General features: G+C 43.0%; 1 protein-coding gene and 1 long non-coding RNA gene across 8 annotated transcripts in view; one reads left to right on the top strand and one right to left on the bottom strand.

Moving 5' to 3' along the window:
* Window positions 1–19,484, bottom strand: part of osbpl6 (oxysterol binding protein-like 6) — a 284,725-nt gene that overhangs the window by 150,708 nt on the left and 114,533 nt on the right. For all 7 annotated transcript variants that reach the window (XM_070875778.1, XM_070875776.1, XM_070875782.1 and 4 more), the window contains exons 3-6: window positions 13,158–13,280; window positions 6,658–6,711; window positions 3,981–4,094; window positions 3,679–3,849 (exon numbers count right to left, since the gene is read on the bottom strand). In XM_070875778.1, coding sequence (XP_070731879.1) covers window positions 3,679–3,849; window positions 3,981–4,094; window positions 6,658–6,711; window positions 13,158–13,280 — 462 coding nt within the window. The remainder of the gene's footprint in view (window positions 1–3,678; window positions 3,850–3,980; window positions 4,095–6,657; window positions 6,712–13,157; window positions 13,281–19,484) is intronic.
* The window catches only part of LOC139259873 (uncharacterized), a 77,693-nt gene that overhangs the window by 44,288 nt on the left and 13,921 nt on the right, over window positions 1–19,484 (top strand). The gene's annotated exons all lie outside the window — the stretch shown is intronic.

The following is a 19,484-nucleotide window of genomic DNA, read 5'->3' as shown; positions in this document are numbered from 1 at the left end:
CTGCCTAAACCTCTCCATCTCTCCATCTCTCTTTCCTCCTTTAAGATGCTCCTTAACACCTACATCTTTGAGCAAACTTTTGAGCACCTGCGGTAATTTCTACTTATGTGGTTCTGTGTCAAATTTTTTAATCTCATAATAGTCCTGTGAAGTGCCTCGCGATGTTTCACTATATTAAAGGTGCTATATAAATACAAGTTTTTGTTGTTGTTATTCTCCTTTAAATGAAAAAAAAAGCTTTTTAAATCTCCCATTTCCTGAGATTTCCAAAAGGGAACATGGAAAGTAGTACAGCTATAGAATCATAGAATGGTTACAGCACAAGAGAAGGCCCACTGAGTCCATGCCGATTCTCAGCTAGTCCCACTCCCCTGCCCATTCTCCATAGCCCTGCAATTTTCTTTTCCTTTAGATACTTATCCAAATCCCTTTTGAAAGATAAAATTGATTCTGCCTCCACCATCCTTTTAGGCGGTGCATTCCAAATCTTAACCACTCGCTGCATAAAAAAGATTTTTCTTCTGTCGCCTTTAGTTCTTTTCCGAATCACCTTCAATCTGTGTCCTCTGGTTCTCGACCCTTCTGCCAATGGGAACAGTTTCTCTCTATCTACTCTGTCCAGACACCACATTATTGTGAACACCTCTATCAAATCTCCTCTCAAGCTTCTCTGCTCCAAGGAGAACAACCCCAGTTTCTCCAGTCTATCAATATAAATGAAGTCCCTCATTCCTGGAATCATTCACATAAATATTTTCTGCACCTTCTCTAAGGCCTTCACATCCTTCCTAAAGTGTGGTGCCCAGAATTGGACACAATACTCCAGTTGGGGCCAAACCAGTGTCTTATACAGGTTCATCATAATTTCCACAATTTATGAAGCCCAGAATCCCTTTAAGCCTTTGTAACTGCTTTCTCAACCTGCCCTGCCACCTACAACAATTTATTCATATGTACCCCTAGGTCTCTCTGTTTGTGCTCCCCTTTAGGATTGTACCATTTAGTTTATATGTGCTCTCCTTATTCTTTCTATCAAAATGCATCATTTCACACTTTTCGGTGTTAAATTTCATCTGCCACATGTCCGCCCATTTCACCAGCCTGTCTATGTCTTCCTAAAGTCCTCACTGTTCACTATACATCCAGGTTTTGTGTCATCTACAAACTTTAACATTTGGGACATGGTCCATTCCTTCAAGTTATAGGATAGAGATTAAATGAGACCTGCTGTGATTTACAGCACACAACACTGGCAGGTCCAAGAGATATTCTCCTCTTTAAACTTGTTAAAAGAGGCACTGATGGCCCACAACTAAACAAACTCAAACTGTTAATCCACCTTAAACTGTTAACATATTTATTGAGAATAGTTCCAACAGAACTTCTGGAAATACAATTAGACTCAAGTTCAAATACTACAAGTAATTGGCAAATGTGAATTTTACAATTATATATATTATACTCGATATTTTACTTAGCATTCACTTGGCAAATAGTCATGAGGTGTAAATTAAAAAGCAATAGCTAACCGCTAGTTTATATACAACTGCATTTTGTTGCTTCTGTATAAATTAATGTGCCAGTAGTAGATGGAATAAGCATCTGATATTTGATTTTAATGTTTATAATAACCCATTATCGTTAAATCAGTTACAATTGATTCCTCCATTATTCAGCAAGTTTATTCAGTAAGTAACAGATCAGAACCTTCAAGAGTGTACTGAGTTAACAGATTTCAGTTGAGATGGCAGTGAAGCAAAAACGAGAAACTGGCCAGAGTTCCTGCTTTTATCATGCTGGAAGTGCAAATGTGAATGTCGAAAGTGGACTGGAGCAGGCTCAGTGTTCAAATAACCTGTCGACATTCAATGTCAAGACTCGCGCATCAATACTTGGGCCAGATACCAAAGGGCAAGGCTAAGGAACAGTGCACCAACTAGTAGCCAGGAGAGCAGGAATGGAGGGGGGAAAAACCCAAAGTAAGTCACAAGTATGATGATTGTAATGACCCAAATAATGACATTTCAGGCTAAACAAAACTCAAATGCAACACAGCTCACAAATACTTGCAACATCACCATCTGCTAGCAGATGTTGTTCCATCCTAGCTGGCTTAGAAATATTCGAGTAATAAATACACTAAATACAATCGGTTATGCCTTTATAGATTGATACAATATAAAAAAGATAATTATTCCACTGTATTAATCTGTACCTAAGGAAAACTACATGACAATTCTGGCTGTGTAGCTGGAAGCAAAAGATTATTATCTCCAGTAGTTCTCCTGTCTGACAGTGCACACAAAAATTATTTTTCCTTCAAAAAATAACTGGTACATAAAAGCAAGTTCCAAACCACTGGCTCATAGCTAAAGGCATATTGTATTAAACTTGATACCTATGAATTACTCTATTTTCAAAAGGGTAGAATAAAACAATATTTTTTGTTTTGACATTCCATAAACCTAAAGGACTGGATTTTCGGGTCCTTTGCGCTGCGGGTCTCGCCCCGGAGCGGCAAGAAATGGGGCAGCAAGGTCTTGTACACCCGCTCGCAATCCTCCAGTCGGGTTTTGCGCCGCACTTAGAAGCACCGCCAGAAAGAACCGCGCCGGGTGTGTAACACCTCTCTGTGACACTGGCGCGAGTTTTAACTCGCACCGACCCCTATGTCCAGAAGGGCGCCCCGCGATGACCGCCAGGGAAAACAGTGAGACAGATAAAGTGCAGGAAAGATAAGTGGTTATTCTTTTATTTTTTTTAGCGATTTGTGTTGTGGTGGCATGGGCAATGTTTTTGGAAGGTTTTTGCGATTTTTTTTGTTTTTGTTTTCCCCTCCCAAGGCCTCTCTCGGAGTGCTCCCGGCCCCACACTTTAGTTGGCAAGGTTCCCATTTTTGCGCCTCAAAATTTGTACAATGACTCATTTCGCGCTGTGCCTGCGCAGGGCCCAGGTGGCAAAAATTTCACCCCAGAACGCAGACGTTTCCCGACCGGTAACTTCCCCGCCCCACCTCCGTTTTCGTCCCGAAAATGGCAAAAACGAAAATCCAGCCCCAATGATTGTTCTGCTATCTAAATATAAATCCTGTCTATCGGTGTGTTAAATATCATTTATTTATGACTGTTGGTCTGGCCTATTTTTATGCAAATGGTGCAGACTGGTAAAACAAGGGTTCCCATTTACTGATTACAGTATCTTAACTACTTATTCACAGAGCAGAGAGATTTTCACACAGAGAGGATGTTGATTTTTTAAATTAAATACATGTCTTTCCAAGTTACACACAGGTACTATCTTGCAACCAGCTGCAAAGTCTCATTGGTAGAAACCTGGGGAGAGATCCTCCTCCTAGGGGTGGGAGTTAGTTAATGGTGTGGGAAACTTAAAAAATAAAAATATAAAATAGGCTATGAAAAGAAAACAAAGTTTAAGCATACACTCAAATAGAAGTGCAACAAAATGTAATCTGGATGTTTACGACCACCATTCTGTCTTACATGAACAAAAAGAAAACAGTATCTTGCTAATTTCAGTGTAAAATGAAAATGCACAATAACAGATATATCTATAGGTACAAACTAAATCTAAATTGAACTAATTGCTTTATTTCACATTTCACTTGAAAATTCAAGCTTAAATGTTACATGCTCTAAATAACAGTTACAAATGACACACCTTTACATCTAATACAGTGGTTGTTGGAGCTGGTGAAGAATCAGTTTTTGGTGATGTAGGGAAGACATGAAAGCTGGCATCCCTGGGTGATCTCACAATTTCATTCTGACGGTACAATCGATGATGGCGCAATTTTGTTACCCAAGCATCAAACACTTCCTGAGATTTTACCTGTATACACAAAAATGTGTTGATAATGATTCTTTTTTTTTTTTTAAGTGCACTTTGGTAGTCTTTCATTTTCTATATTTACAAACCTTTAAAATGATAAATAGGTTTCTTTACTTTCAATGTTTACATACCTTTAGATGATAGATATGCTCTTCGGTGTCAAGATCTATTCGACGTGCCTTCTTTTTGATTGACATCACTGACAACCCAACATCAATGCTTCCATGAGGTTTGCCTTTTTGAATCTAAGAACAGACAATGATGAACTGTAATGTCAGTGCATCGTGTTGGTCTAGTTCAAAACTTACTGATTCAAAATGAACATATATGCAGAGTAACAGAATACAATTTGTTCTGTCCTCCAGAAAGTTCCAGCAAATTGGCCTCTTTTTATCATAGGAGTCTATGATGACATATAATTTTGTCTTGAGTCTGAAAAAATATTATTCTTTATCATTCCATGAAACACATTATAAGTCAGTAAGGTGGCCCAACCCACTGAAGTGACAGCCTGAAAAATCCCAGATACAATAGAATAATGATAAAACATACATATGATATAAACTATGACAGTATTATCGATTGACAATTACAAGCTTTAAAACACAAATATAAAACGATCATTTAAGATATAACCGCTTTCTAAGTTATAGACAACATTTTCACTCATGTTTCACTAATTTCAAATGTGACAAAACTAAAATTTATCAAAAAAAATGTACAAAAACATGACTTTTTTCCAGTAGTGCGAACAACTTTTGTGAATTCTCAAAAATCATAAGGAGTCTACAAAAATAAAAAGAATTATTACTCATTTGTGTAATTAAGTTCAGAAATTAAAATCAGCATTTTCCCACTTCAGTAATTCTTCTACTGTCATTCTGCTGAGTTCAATAACCCAACATAAAGTGCAAGTACAACCTATATACATAATAATGCTTTAAGCAGGAGAAGACCATCAGTGAATTTAGCCTATCCTTCAAAACCTCCCCTACTGTGATTGTGGAAGTAATATTCATTTTTCTCCTTTTGTATCAAATCTTTTTACAAACCTGCCATGATTTCAGTTTGTTACATTGTTGTCTATCCCATGTGAATCAATCTGTTATGTGGGACGGCTTCAAATGTCTTCCTGAAATCCAGGCAGATAACCACCACTATCTCACTCTTACCCACCAGATCAGCAACCTCCTCAAAAAAAATCCAGTAAATTGGTCAGATAGAACGTGCCCTTCTGAAACCGAACCCATAATCAGACCCAGATGGTCCTTGTGCAATTCAGCATCAAATTCTCAAACATTTTCCCAACAATCAAGGCAAGGTGGACAGGTCTATCATTTGAGTTACGCTGTGTTTCTTTTTTTTTAAATGGGGTCATATTTGTTACTTTACAATCTTTTAGGATGTTATATCAGTGAAAAGTTCTGCAATGTCCTCAGCCAACTCCACCAGCGCCTTTGCACGAAAATTATCAGGGTCTGAAGCCTTGTTTACCTTCAGCTTCCTAAACCGTTCTGCTATACCTTCCCTTGTGATACCGCGAGGTTTCAGGCTGCCCTCTGTGCTCTTGTTCTTGTTCTTCTCTCAACTCGGACACTTTTTCTACCCCCCTTTCAATAGTAAAAACAGTCACACCATCGTGAAAAAGTAATTCCACCACTTCCATTCCTCAGATGCCGCCTCCCACTGTACCCTTCTTCTGGTCGCGATACATTTAAAATATTTTGTTATTGTCTTTTACATTGTCCACTATGTTCCTCTCATATTGCCTCTTTGCAGCTCATCTGTTTCTTTGCTTGATTTTATGGCTCTCCCCATCCTATTTCGTCCCTGTACATCTCAGAATTCTATATACCCTTTCTTTTTTTCCTAATAACTTCCATTACTTCCTTGTTTAAAACTATGTTGGTGTTATTCACCTGTAAAAATTATCTGCTTAAGGCACGAACATTTTTCCTCCATATCCTTCCCGTTAAATAGTTTTTCTCATTTTATTCCTTTCAGGTACCATTTCCTTTCCTCAAAACCTGCTTTTCTGAAATCCAATTCTTAATAGTTTTTATTATCTATTCAGTCCTCATGTAAAAATTAACTTTGATGACTAGACATTAAATATTTCCTTACTTCAACATTGCTTTATTATTGCTTCTCGATTAGTTAGAGTTAAATCCAATATTGTCTTCCTTCTTGTGAGTTCCCTCAACTTCTGTTTAAGAAAAGATTCTTGAAGTACTTCAATAAACTTCCTCATGCATACAAATTGACTCTACTGTAAGTCCTAGTCTATGTAAGAAAGATGAAAAATTCCCCATGATTACAAGCAAGGCCTTTTTCCAATGACTTCATCTCTCTCCTATTTTGTGATGGATTGTTACATATACCTATTACTAGCGTTTCCACTTTCTATCTTCCAGATGCACCCAAAGAGACTGTACCAATACCCAAGTGCCCTAATTTCAGCAATTCTCAAATCCTTCAAACTGCTTAATGGCATAGCACATTCAAAATACTAGTATAATGTGCCACTGGTCCATCAAAATGGGATTGAAACTCATTATACGAATCCTCGGGCTTAAAAATTTAATAGTTTGAAAATATGGAAATTTAATTCTGTTCTCAATGCCATCATAAATCGCAAAAAAATCTATGAATGAATTGACCATCATTAAACACTAATCAGCTAAACTCCAGCATTACCTAAAAGTATAATAAAACACATTTTAAAAAGCAACAAGAGGCTAAGTAAACTGAATGGCTAACTGGTACTATGAAGGTGCTTTGATCAGATTGCACAACATTATTACTCACATCAATTGGTGTCTTGGAGTACTTTAGCATTCCGGTATCAAGGACAAAGAAGCGCTGCAACAAAACAAACTTTGATTAATAGATTACCTACAATTAAGTTTGTAACTGCACTTGTAAGGACTAAAAGTCCAAAAGAATCAATTTGATGGTAGTAAATCATTAACAATGTCCTGCATGTCCAAATGTTTAAGGAAAATACACTACCCGTTGACGTTTATTTTATATACATATATATATATACACACAATGATATATATATGTAACTACTATATCTATCAATCAATCATATATATATATATATGAATATATCTGTATATTATAGCTATACTATATGAATATATTATAACTACTATATATTATATTATATATATATAGTAACAGGGGACAACGCACTGAGTTCAAAATCTACAAATCAACTACAAATATTTTTAGACTAGCATGTGAAGGGGACTCTTTTGAAAATGTATTTTCCCCAATTAGGGTGCTATGGTTTTTAATTTACATCAATTAAGATTCAGAAACTCAACACAATCTGTCAAATTTGAAGATGATATCTGTTATGTATTTAACCCCTTGTAACTTGTATGACACCCGACCACCAGAGGGCCCAACTGTTGGATGCTGGGATCCCTTGGGACTTACATAGAAAATAGGTGCAGGAGTAGGCCATTCGGCCCTTCAAGCCTGCACCACCATTCAATAAGATCATGGGATACAGAGGTGAATGATCAGCCATGATCTTATTGGCCTACTTCTGCACCTATTTTCTATGCTTCTATGTTTCTATGTCCCAAGGGATCCCAGCATCCCTTGGGAGCATGGTATATAAGCAGGCCACCCACGAGGTACCCGCATTCTGGAGTCTTATTAAAGGGGCTAAGGTCACACTTGCTCATTGTACACAGTACTCAGTTTCATCCTTTATGATGAGTGTACCAATTGGCGACGAGGTAACGAACAACCGCGCGAAAATGCAAAGAACAGTCGGTATCCTGGAGAAGTTCTCAGAAGGGGACGACTGGGAGGCCTTCGTGGAGAGACTCGACCAATACTTCGTGGCCAACGAGCTGGAAGGGGATGAGAACGCCACCAAACGAAGGGCAATCCTCCTAACTGTCTGTGGGGCAACAACCTATAGACTCGAAGAATCTCCTGGCCCCGGCAAAACCAACAGAGAAATCCTATGAAGAATTGCGTACGCTGGTCTGGGAGCACCTAAATCCTAAGGAAAGCGTTTTGATGGCGAGGTATCGGTTCTACACGTATCAACAATCGGAGGGCCAGGATGTGGCGAGCTATGTCGCTGAACTAAGGCGCCTCTCGTAGGACATTGAGAGTTTGAGTGATTCCTAGAATAAATGCTCAGAGACTTTTTTGTACTGGGCATTGGACATGAGACAATCCTTCGCAAACTGTTGACTGTAGAAACTCCGAATCTAAGTAAAGCCACAACGATAGCCCAGGCATTTATGTCCACCAGCGACAACACCAAACGGATTTCGCAGAGTAAAGACGTTTTGGCCAGTACTGTGCATAAAGTAATATCGGTTTCGAGCATAAATGTACATGGCAGAACGTACACACAGGCGTGGCTCGCGGCACTGCGCCGTTCTAGGCGCGGCCCGAAACTTGACCCCTATGTAACTGGACACGGGTGCAAGTCAGTCCATAATGAATAAAAAGCCCTTCGACAGGCTGTGAGGTAAAAAGGCACACAGGCCCAAGCTCAGCCCATTCACACCAAACTAAAGACTTGCACCAAGGAACTAATCCCTGTAATTGGCAGTGCAGAAGTCAAAGTTTCCTATGATGGAGCAGTACATGAACTCCCGCTGTGGATTGTGCCAGGGGATGACCTCACGTTATTTGACAGAAGCTGGCTGGGAAAAATCCGCTGGAACTGGGACGACATCCGAGCGCTTTCGTCGGTCGACGACGCCTCACGTGCCCAGGTTCTGAGCATCGTTGTTCGAGCCAGGCATTGGAAGCTTCTCGGGGGCGAAAGTGCAGATCCATTTGGTTCCCGGTACGCGACCTATCCACCACAAGGCACAGGCGGTATCGTACATGCGTGAAAAAGTGGAAATTGAGCTGGACAGGCTGCAGCAAGAAGGCATCATTGCGCCGGTGGAATTCAACGACTGTGCCAGTCCGATTGTCCCGGTACTTAAAGACGACGGCACGGTTAGAATTTGTGGGGACTATAATGTAACTATTAACCATTTTTTGCTGTAAGACCAGTACTCACTACCCAAGGCAGACGACCTATTTGCGACCCTGGCAGGTGGGGGGGATGGGGGAGGAAGATGTTCACCAAGCTGGACCTGACCTCGGCCTACATGATGCAGGAGCTGGAGGTGTCTTCGAAAGGCCTCACCTGCATCAACACGCACAAAGGTCTGTTCATCTACAACCTGTGCCCATTCGGGATTCGGTCGGCCGCGGCTATCTTCCAGTGGAACATGGAGAGCCTGCTAAAGTCGGTTCCTTGCACCGTGGTTTTCCAGGACAACATACTGGTTATAGGTCAGGATGCCATTGAGCACTTGAAGAATCTGGAAGAGGTTCTTAGTCGGTCAGATCGCGTGGGGCTCAGGTTGAAACGCTCAAAATGTGTTTTCCTGGCGCAGGACGTCATGGGAAGAAGTTCTTGGGAAGAAGAATCGCTGCAGACGGCATCAGACCCACCGACGCCAAGACGGAGGCCATCAAGAATGCGCCGAGACCACAGAACGTGACGGAACTGCAGTCGTTCCTGGGCCTCCTTAACTATTTTGGTAATTTCCTACCTGGGTTAAGCACCCTGCTAGAACCCTACATGCGCTACTGCACAAGGGAGACGACTAGGTATGGGGGAATTCACAAGAGGTTGCCTTTAAGAAAGCCAGAAATCTGTTGTGTTCAAACAAACTGCTTGTCCTGTATAACCCTTGTAAACAATTAGTGCTAGCTTGCGATGCGTCGTCATACGGGGTCGGGTGTGTGTTACAACGGGCTAACGAATCAGGGATTTTGCAACCGGTCGCTTATTCGTCCAGGAGTTTGTCCAAAGCCGAAAGGGTCTATAGCATGGTTGAAAAGAGGCTCTGGCGTGAGTTTACAGGGTGAAAAAAATGCACTAGTACTTACTTAGCCTCAAGTTTGAGCTTGAAACTGGCCACAAGCCGCTCATATCGCTGTTCTCTGAGAGCAAAGGGATTAATACCTATGCCTCTGCCCGCATCCAAAGATGGGCGCTCACACTGTCGGCATTCAACTATGTAATCCGCCACAGACGGGCAGAGAACTGCACAGATGCTCTCAGTCGGCTGCCATTGCCCACCACCGGGGTGGAAATGGCACAGCCAGTGGACTTGCTCATGGTCATGGAGGCATTAGAGAACGAGAATTCCCCTTTACGACCCGCCAGATCAGGACCTGGACCAGCCAGGATCCTTTACTGTCTTTGGTAAAAAAACTGTGTCCTCCATGGGAGTTGGTCCGGTGTTCCAGCGGAGATGCAGGAGGCGATTAAGCCATTCCACAGATGCAAAGACGAGTTGTCCTTGCAGGCAGACTGTCTATTGTGGGGCAATCACGTGGTCTTGGCCAAGAAAGGCAGAGATACGTTCATATGTGAACTGCACAGCACCCACCCAGGCAAGTTAATGATGAAAGCCATAGCCAGATCCCATGTGTGGTGGCCTGGCATCGACTCAGATTCAGAGTCATGCGTGCGCCAGTGCAACACTTGCTCTCAGCTGAGCAATGCACCCAGAGAGGCACCGCTGAGTTTGTGGTCGTGGCCCTCCAAAACGTGGTCAAGGATCCACGTGGACTATGCGGGCCCATTTCTAGGCAAAATGTTTTTGGTTGTCATGGACGCTTACTCAAAATGGATTGAATGTGCAATAATGTCTGTAAGCACGTCCACGGCCACTATTGAAAGCCTATGAGCCATGATTGCCATGCACGGCTTGCCTGATGTCCTAGTCAGCGACAATGGGCCATGCTTCACCAGTGCTGAATTCAAGGAATTCATGACCCGGAACGGGATCAAACACGTCACATCTGCCCCGTTCAAGTCCGCATCCAACAGCCAGGCAGAACGGGTAGTTCAGACCATCAAGCAGAGCTTGAAACAAGTGTGGGAAGGCTCCCTGCAGACCCGGCTGTCCCGAGTGCTGCTCAGCTACTGCACGAGACCCCACTCATTCACAGGGGTTCCCCCAGCTGAGCTGCTTTTGAAAAGGGTGCTAAAAACAAGGCTCTCTCTTGTCCACCCTGATCTCCATGATCACGTGGAGGGCGAGCGGCATCGACAAAGTGTGTACCATGACCGCGCAAATTTGTCACGCGATATTGAGATCAATGATCCTGTGTTTGTGCTCAATTATGGACATGGTCCCAAATGGCTCGCTGGCACAGTCACAGCCAAAGAGGGGAGTAGGGTGTTTCAGGTCAAACTGGCCAATGGACAAACATATAGGAAACATTTGGACCAAATCAAATTGCGGTCCACCAACAGCTATGAACAACCCGAAGAAGACACCACCAACGTTGGCCCCCCAACACACACACACACACACACGTGGAAACTGACATCATGGTTGACCACGAAGCCGAACTCATCATCCCCAGCAGCCTGGCAAGGCTGGCTGCCTAACAGCCCAGTGAAGAATTGACCAACTCACCCACACACGCATTTATACCGAGACGATCGACAAGGGAGCGAAAAGTCCCAGATCGTCTCACCTTGTAAATAAGTGTACTATTGACTTCACGGGGGAGTGATGTTATGTATTTAACTCTTTGTAACCTGCATGACACCTGACCACCAGAGGGCCCACCTGTTGGAGTCCCAAGGGATCCCAGCATCCCTTGGGAGCACGGTATATAAGCAGGCCACCCACGAGGTACCTGCACTCTTATTAAAGGAGCTAAGGTCACACTTGCTCATTGTACACAGTACCCAGTTTCATCCTTTATTATGAGTGTATCAATATCAAACTGGTAGGGGCTGTTAATTCTCGAGTAGCTTATGAACTATAAAATGAGTCGAACAAAATATCTAAGTGGATGTAACAATGGAAAAAGATGTTTAAAGTGTAAAGTACTGCACAAAGAAAAAAAACAGGAAAATTCAAGAATGGTGCTGAAATAGCTACGTGTGAAGTTGAAAAAGACCTAAGGGTCTTATTAGACTCGATGATCAAGATATCCAATTTTTGAAGAGCAGCAAACAATAAAGCCAATAAAAAGCTGAAATGCATAACCAAAACAGTATAAGCCAGAGGAAGTCATGCTCAATCTGTTTAGTCCTCTATTCAGACAACACCTTGAGTAATGTGTTCAGTTCTGATCACAGACACGAAGAAGGCCTTCAAACCAAGGCGGCAGTTCAAAGAAGAGCCACAAGACTGGTTATTAGTGTCAAAGGACTGAGGTATGAAGGCATTCTAGAGAAACTTGAGCTTTTCAGCCTTGAAAGTAGGCAAGTGATAGGTGATCTAGTGATAGCATAGATCCAGAAAACTGATTCAAATTAAACTGCGAGAAGACAAGGGAACAAGGTCTAAAGTAATAAAAGGCAAATTTAGGACTATTAAAATATCAAGAGATGGAATGGACTGCCAAGTGAAGTAGTGGAGATGAAAATTGAAGAATCAGTTAAGAAAGGTTGAATGCCATGGTAGGAGGGTCTTTCTAAATGGAGGGTTTAAGATGGGCAAAATGTATTTTCTCTGTATTTATCATGCGATATTATAACAGGGGAAGAGGAGGAATATAAATGAGAGAAACACGCTTTTTAGTAAATTTTAAAATAAAGTTTAGATAGCTGAAAAATTTGATAAACAAATTGCAAATTGATTTGAACCCAACTATTCATTTGAATGAGGAGCTGTAATTAAAGGTGACTAAAATCATCTCTGAAGCACCTATTACTATATCTTGATATAGAATAAACTGGAACAAAACAGTTAACAGTTATATTCAAGCTCTTTTCTTAATATTGTCTTTGTATTGTTCATAATCACTTCCTTTACTGCACTTTCAACTAATTTTGCTGTCGCTTCTCCTTTTCATTTTTATATTTTCCACTTTTGGTCAATTTTCAAACAGGGAAGTGTAGTGAGGCCACATTGGGTTAGAAATAGGCATTAAATTAAACACCAGAGACAATGGAGCAAAAGGGAGGCCGTTAGGAAACAAGTTCAGCTAAAATAGCTTTTACACCAGCAGATCACTTACAACAAACCTGCGCATAATGCAGCATTCGGATTATATAAAACCCATTTTCCTGACGCTGTGATATTATTTGCAAAATCAGCTCTCAATTGTACAACAAACGTCTGTCCCTATGAGCAGAATATTTGCTGAGATGACATGGCAATTACAAATAGTGTAAATCTACATAGACTGGAGTTAGAAGTAGGGACATCATAATGCAAGAATCTGTTCAAACCAAAGTAATTTGTAATCTCAGGCATCAATGACTAATAAATTTGTCTGGCACTTACCTTATGCCAACCTTTTAAGGGCCATTTTCTTTTTTTCAACATGAAACCCTCATGTTTATCCGGTTTCTGGACGTTGGTCTGCCCGATTTTTAATCCTTCAATGATTTCCCAGTTGTCACCATCCTGCAAGTTTTGACAAACAGTCATTCTTCAATAAAGCAATTTTTTAAATAAACTGTTATAGACAATAAAGCACTCAATACTATATTCAGGGGTTTCCCAATAATGTTCTCAATTGCTTATTATTTGCACATAATTTGAAATGGAACAAGAGGAAGCAGAGTACATGGCAAAGGGAAGGGTCTGCACTCTCTACCTGTTGTTCACTTTATGGAACTGAAGTAAACATATTTAAGAAATTAACTGCATTTGTTTACTATTTAACACCATCACTTTTCCTTATCCTTCCTATTAAGCTATTCAGGGGTTGATTTTAACTCCCAGGCAGAAACACATCCTAGTAAGCTGCCAGCCCATTTAGGGGTGGCAGTGGGGATGCCCATACAATTTTAACAACAATTTGATTTATATAGCGTCTTTAACATAGCAAAATGTCCCAAAGCGCTTCACAGGAGCATTATCAAACAAAATTTGACACTGAACAATTTAAGGAGATATTAGAACAGGAGACAAAAAGCTTGCTCAAAAAGGTAGGTTTCAAGGAGATTCTTAAAAGGAAAAGAGTGAGGCAGAGAAGCGGAGAGATTTAGGGAAGGAAATCTAGAGCTGAATGCCTTGGCAGCTGAAGGCATGGCCAGCAACTATGGAACAATGAAAATCAGGGACTTGCAGGAGGCCAGAATTGGAGGAGAGCTGATATCTCAGAGGACTGCAAGGCTGGAGGAGATTACAAAGATGGGGAGGGGCGACGTCATCAAGGAATTTGAAAACAAGGTTGAGATTTTAAAATAAAGGTGTTGCCAGACTGGGAGCCAATGTATGTCTGCGAACACAAGGGTGATGGGTGAATGGGACTTGGCGCAAATTGGGATATGGGCAACAGAGCTTCAGATGAGATCAAGTTTACAGGGTGCAAGATGCAAGGACAGCCCGGAGAGCATTGGAATAATCAAGTCTAGAAGGCATCGATGAAGATTTCAGCAGCAGATAAGCTGAGGCAAGGGCAGGGACGGGTACTATTAGAGGTGGAATTCGACGGTCTTGCTAATAAGAGCATAAGAAATAGGAGCAGGAGTAGGCCATTTGGCCCCTCGAGCCTGCTCCGCCATTCAATAAGATCATGGCTGATCTTCTACCTCAACTCCACATGCCTGCACTATTACCATATAACTTTCAATTAGAGATAAAGCCATCTCTGACCATTTCCTTGTATCGCTCTCCACCCACATTCCCCTTTCCCCAATCCAAACCTACTTCTTTCTGCATTCGTCCCTGGAAAAAATCTCCAAACTCTTACAACTGCACTTATCAACTCAAAACTGTCCAACCTTTGGCCCTCTTTTAACAATGATATTTCTGCAGCCACCGATCTGCTCAACCACACCCTCACCACCTACCTTCGATGCCCTAGTCTCCAATAAAAAGATTACTCTCTCCCACGCTTGCCGTTCCCCCTGGTACAGCCCTCATCTTTGCTCCCTCAAGTCAAACTTGCGCAGACTTGAACAGATGTGGTGGACAACTGGTTTATCCATTCACAGCCAGATCTGGCTTGAACACATAAAACATTATCAGTTCCTACTCGAGTCTACAAAAACTGCTCACTATTCCAGGATCATTCTGGATTGCAAAAATAACCCCTGGCTCTACTGCTAACCGTCTCCTTAAACCCATCTCCCCTGTCTCCACCCCACTCACCAACAAGTGTAAGGAGCTCATGGACTTCTTATCCGATCAGCTGCCTCTGCCAGTTCCCTTCCTTCACCTAGCCCTCAGGGCCAAACTTCATCTGATGCTCCCACCTGCCCTAGTGCTAAACTCACATCTCTCTCCAGTTTCTCTTTGATCTCCCCTCTTGATCTCTCCATGCTCATCTTGTCCATGAGACCCACTTCCTGCTCCCTTGACCCTATTCACACTAAACTGCTGACCACCCAACTTCCTTTTTTGGCTCCCATGTTAGCTGACAATGTTAACAGTTCTCTCTTCAGGTACTGGTCCCCTCTCCTTTAAATCTACTGTCATCACCCCTCTCCTCAAAAAAACAACCCTTGACCCCACTTTGCTTGCTAGCTATCGCCCCATCTCCAACCTCCCTTTCCTGTCCAAAGTACTTGAACGTGTTGTCACCTCCCAAATCCGTGACCATCTTTCCATGAATTCAATGTTTGAATCCCTTCAATCTGGTTTTCGCCCCTGCCACAGTACCGAAATGGCTGTCATCAAAGTGACAAATTACATCCTTTGTGAGTGTGACAAAGGTAAACTATCCCTTCTCGTGCTTCTGGACCTGTCTGCAGCCTTTGACACAGTTGACCACTCCATCCTCCTCCAATGCCTCTCGACCATCGTCCAGCTAGTTGGGAATGCACGCGCCTGGTTCCATTCTCATCTATCTAATAGTAGCCAGAAAATCTGCTGCAATGGCTTCTATTCCTACTCCTGCATCGCTACCTCTGGTGTCCCCCAGGATTTGTCCTTGGCTCCCTCTTATTTCTCATCTATATGCTGCCCCTTGGTGATATCATCTGAAAACAGTCAGTTTCCACATGCCGCTGATGACACCCAGCGCTACCTCTCCACCACTTCTCTCGACCCCTGCTTGGTATTTAAATTGTCAGATTGCTTGTCCGACATCCAGTAATGGAAGAGCAGAAATTTTCTCCCATTAAATATTGGGAAGACTGAAGCCATTATCTTTGGTCTCCGCCACAAACTGCGTTCCCTAACCATTGACTCCATCCCTCTCCCGGGCATCAATATGAACAAGACTGTTCGCAACCTAGTGTCATATTTGACCCTGAAATGAGTTTCCAGCCACAGCCACGGCATAAATAAAACCGCTTTTTTCCAATTCTGTAACATTGCCCGCCTCCACCCCTGCTTCAGCTCTTCTGCTGCTGAAGCCCTCATTCATGCCTTTGTTACCTCGAGACTTGTCTACTCTAACTCACTTCTGGCTGGCCTCCCACATTCTACACTATGTAAATTTGAGGTCATTAGAACATAAGAACATAAAACTCAGCAGCCCATGTCCTAACTCGCACCAAGTCATGATCACCCATCACCCCTGTGCTTTCTGACCTACATTGGCTCCCGGTTAAACAACGCCTCAATTTCAAATTTCTTATCTTTGTTTACAAATCACTCCATGGCCTTGCCCCTCCCTATATCTGTAATTTTTTTCAGCCTCACACCCCCCACAAGATGTCTGCGCTCCTCAAATTCTGCCCTACTGAACATCCCCCATTATAACTGCTCAATCATCGGTGGCCATGCCTTCAGCTGTTTGGGCCCTAAGCTCTGGAACGCCCTCCTTAAACCTCTCTGCCTCTCTACCTCTTTCCTTCTTTAAGACGCTCCTTAAAACCTACCTCTTTAACCAAGCTTTTTGTCATCTGTCTTAATTTATTTTGTGGTTCAGTGTAAAATGTATCTGTTTTGTCTTGTAACACTGCTGTGAAGCACCTCGAGACATTCTGCAACATTAAAGGTGCTATATAAATAAAAGTGATTATTATCCCTTGATTCCCTTAATATCCAAAAATCTATCGATCTCGCTCTTGAACGACTCAGCTTCCACAGCCCTCTGAGGTAGAGAATTCCAAAGATTCAAAACCCTCAGTGAAGAAATTTATCCTCATCTCAATCCTAAATGACTGACCCCTTATTCCGAGACTGTGACCTCTGGTTCTAGACTCTCCAGCCGGGGAAACATCCTCCCTGCATCTACCCTGTCAAGCCCTGAATTTTGTATATTTCAATGAGATCACCTCATTCTTCTAAACTCGAGAGAATATAAAGCCTAATCTACTCATTCTCTCCTCATAGGGCAATTCCCCCATCCTAGGAGTCAGTCTGGTGACCCTTCGTTGCTCTCCCTCTATGGCAAGTATATTCTTCCTTAGTTAAGGAGACCAAAACTGTACACAATACTCCAAGTGTGGTCTCACCAGGGTCCTATATAATTGCAGTAAGATATCTTTACTCTTATACTCAAATTCTCTTGTAATAAAGGCCAACATACCATTTGCTTTCTTAATTGCTTGCTGTACCTGCACGTTAACTTTCAGTGATTCGTGTACAAGGACACACAAGTCCCTCAGAACACAAACATTTCCCAATCTCTCACCATTCAAAAAAAATACTCTGCTTTTCTATTTTTCCGTCGAAGTGGATAACTTCACATTATGGGCCCAAGTTTCCACATGATTTGCGCCTGATTTTTAGGAGCAACTGGTGGAGAACGGACTATCTTAGAAATCGCAATTCTCCACATTTTCTTTTCTGCAGTTCTAGTCAGTTAGAACAGTTCTACTTTGGAACAGAATTTTTTCTTCAAAAGGAGGCATGTCCGGCCACTGACGCCTGATTTCAAAGTTTCCACAGTGAAAACGTACTCCAAACTAAAGTAGAATGGAGCAAGTGAAGATTTTTGGAGAACTGAAAAAACCTGTTCTACACATTAAAAAAATCAGGCGCAGGTTACAAATTAGGCGTCCAGAACGAGGTAGGGGGGGAGGGAAGTCATTACATTCTATAATAAATCCTTATTTATACTTCTACAAATAAATCCAACCTGAATAAACATTTATAAGCAAAGAAAAGATTACATAAACCATCTTCCTACCTGTGTGAAAGTGCTTCAGGCAGGCCTTTCGGGACTGAGGGCTGAACGGGCCGGCCCGAGACTCCGGGCAGGGCCCGTCCCCAGCACCGGATTCACAGGTAGGTGGCGTTGGGTTGGGACGCGAGAAAGAGAGAGAGAGAAAGAGAAAGAGAAAAAGAGAAAGAGAGAAAGAGAAAAAGAGAAAAAGAGAAAAAGAGAAAAAGAGAAAAAGAGAGAAAGAGAGAAAGAGAGAAAGAGAGAAAGAGAGAGAGGGAGGGAGAACAGGTCGGATCCAGTCCGGGAGCGGGAGTCGGGGGGGGTCGGGTCGGGTCCAGTCGGGGAGCAGGAACAGGAGCGCGGGTCGGGTAGGGTCCAGTCGGGGGGGCGGGGAGTGGGAACAGGAGCTCGGGTCGGGTCAGTCGCGGGTGGGGGGGGGGGGGGCGTGGGTGTCGGGGCTGGTCCGGAGGCAGGGGGGGCCGGGGAGCGGGTGTCGGGTCTGGTCTGGTCCGGAGGCGGGGGGGGAGCGCGTGTCGGGTCTGGTCCGGAGGCAGGGGGGGGGCGGGGAGCGAGTGTAGGGTCTGGTTGGGGGGGGGGGGGGGGGGAGAGCAGGAGCTGGCCGTGGGAGGAGCCTTATTCACGCAGCCCCGGTGAGGCCACTCAGCCAGGGCTAGGGTCTGCGTGCTTCGGGCCCCTCCCACACAGTTCGGTGCCTGGAGCTACTGCACTTGCGTGCCCACTGTAGCGCATGTGCGGAGGTCCCGACACTGTTTTCAGCGCAGGGACCTGGCTCCGCCCCCCCCACAGTTCGTGCTGGCTGCGCCGAGGGCCAGAGGACCTGCAAGTAGATGGAGAATACCGAGGATTTTTTTAGGCGCACTTTGTGGCGCGAAAAACGGGCGTCCAGGTCGGGACTGCGCCATTCTAGGCGCGTGTGGAAACTTGGGCCCAATATTCTATTTGCCATGTTCTTGTCCACTCACTTAACCGGTCTATATCCCCATAAAATCTCTTTGCATCCTCCTCACAACTTGCAATCCCACTTCGCTTTGCATCAACAAACATGGATATATTACATTTGGTCCCCTCATCCAAATCATTGATATAGATTGTATAACTAAGGCCCAAGCACTGATCCTTGCGGTACCCCACTAGTTACAGCCTGCCAACCCGAAAATGACCCGTTTATTCCAACTCTCTGGTTTCTGTCCTTTAAACAATCCTCAATCCATGCTAGTATATTACCCCCAATCCCATGAGCCCTAATTTTGTTTAATAACCTCTTGTGTGGCATCTTATTGAATGCATTCTGAAAATCGAACTACACCACATCCACTGGTTCCCCCTCATCTATTCTGCTTGATACAACCTCAAAAAACTCTCCTAACAGATTTGTCAAACATGATTTCCCTTTCATAAATCTGTGCTGACTCGGCCCAATCTTCTGATTTTTTTCTAAATGCCCTGTTAACCACATCCTTAATAGCAGATTCTAGCATTTTCCCTACCACTGATGTCAAGCTAACTGGTCTGTAGTTCCCCGTTTTCTCTCTCCCTCGTTTCTTAAATAGTAGGGTTACATTTGCTACCTCGCTCACGCA

This window comes from Pristiophorus japonicus, chromosome 3, assembly GCF_044704955.1.
Source record: "Pristiophorus japonicus isolate sPriJap1 chromosome 3, sPriJap1.hap1, whole genome shotgun sequence".
Lineage (NCBI taxonomy): Eukaryota > Metazoa > Chordata > Chondrichthyes > Pristiophoridae > Pristiophorus > Pristiophorus japonicus.
Note: the sequence above shows the minus strand (reverse complement) of the source record. Positions and strands in the feature narration are given on the sequence as shown.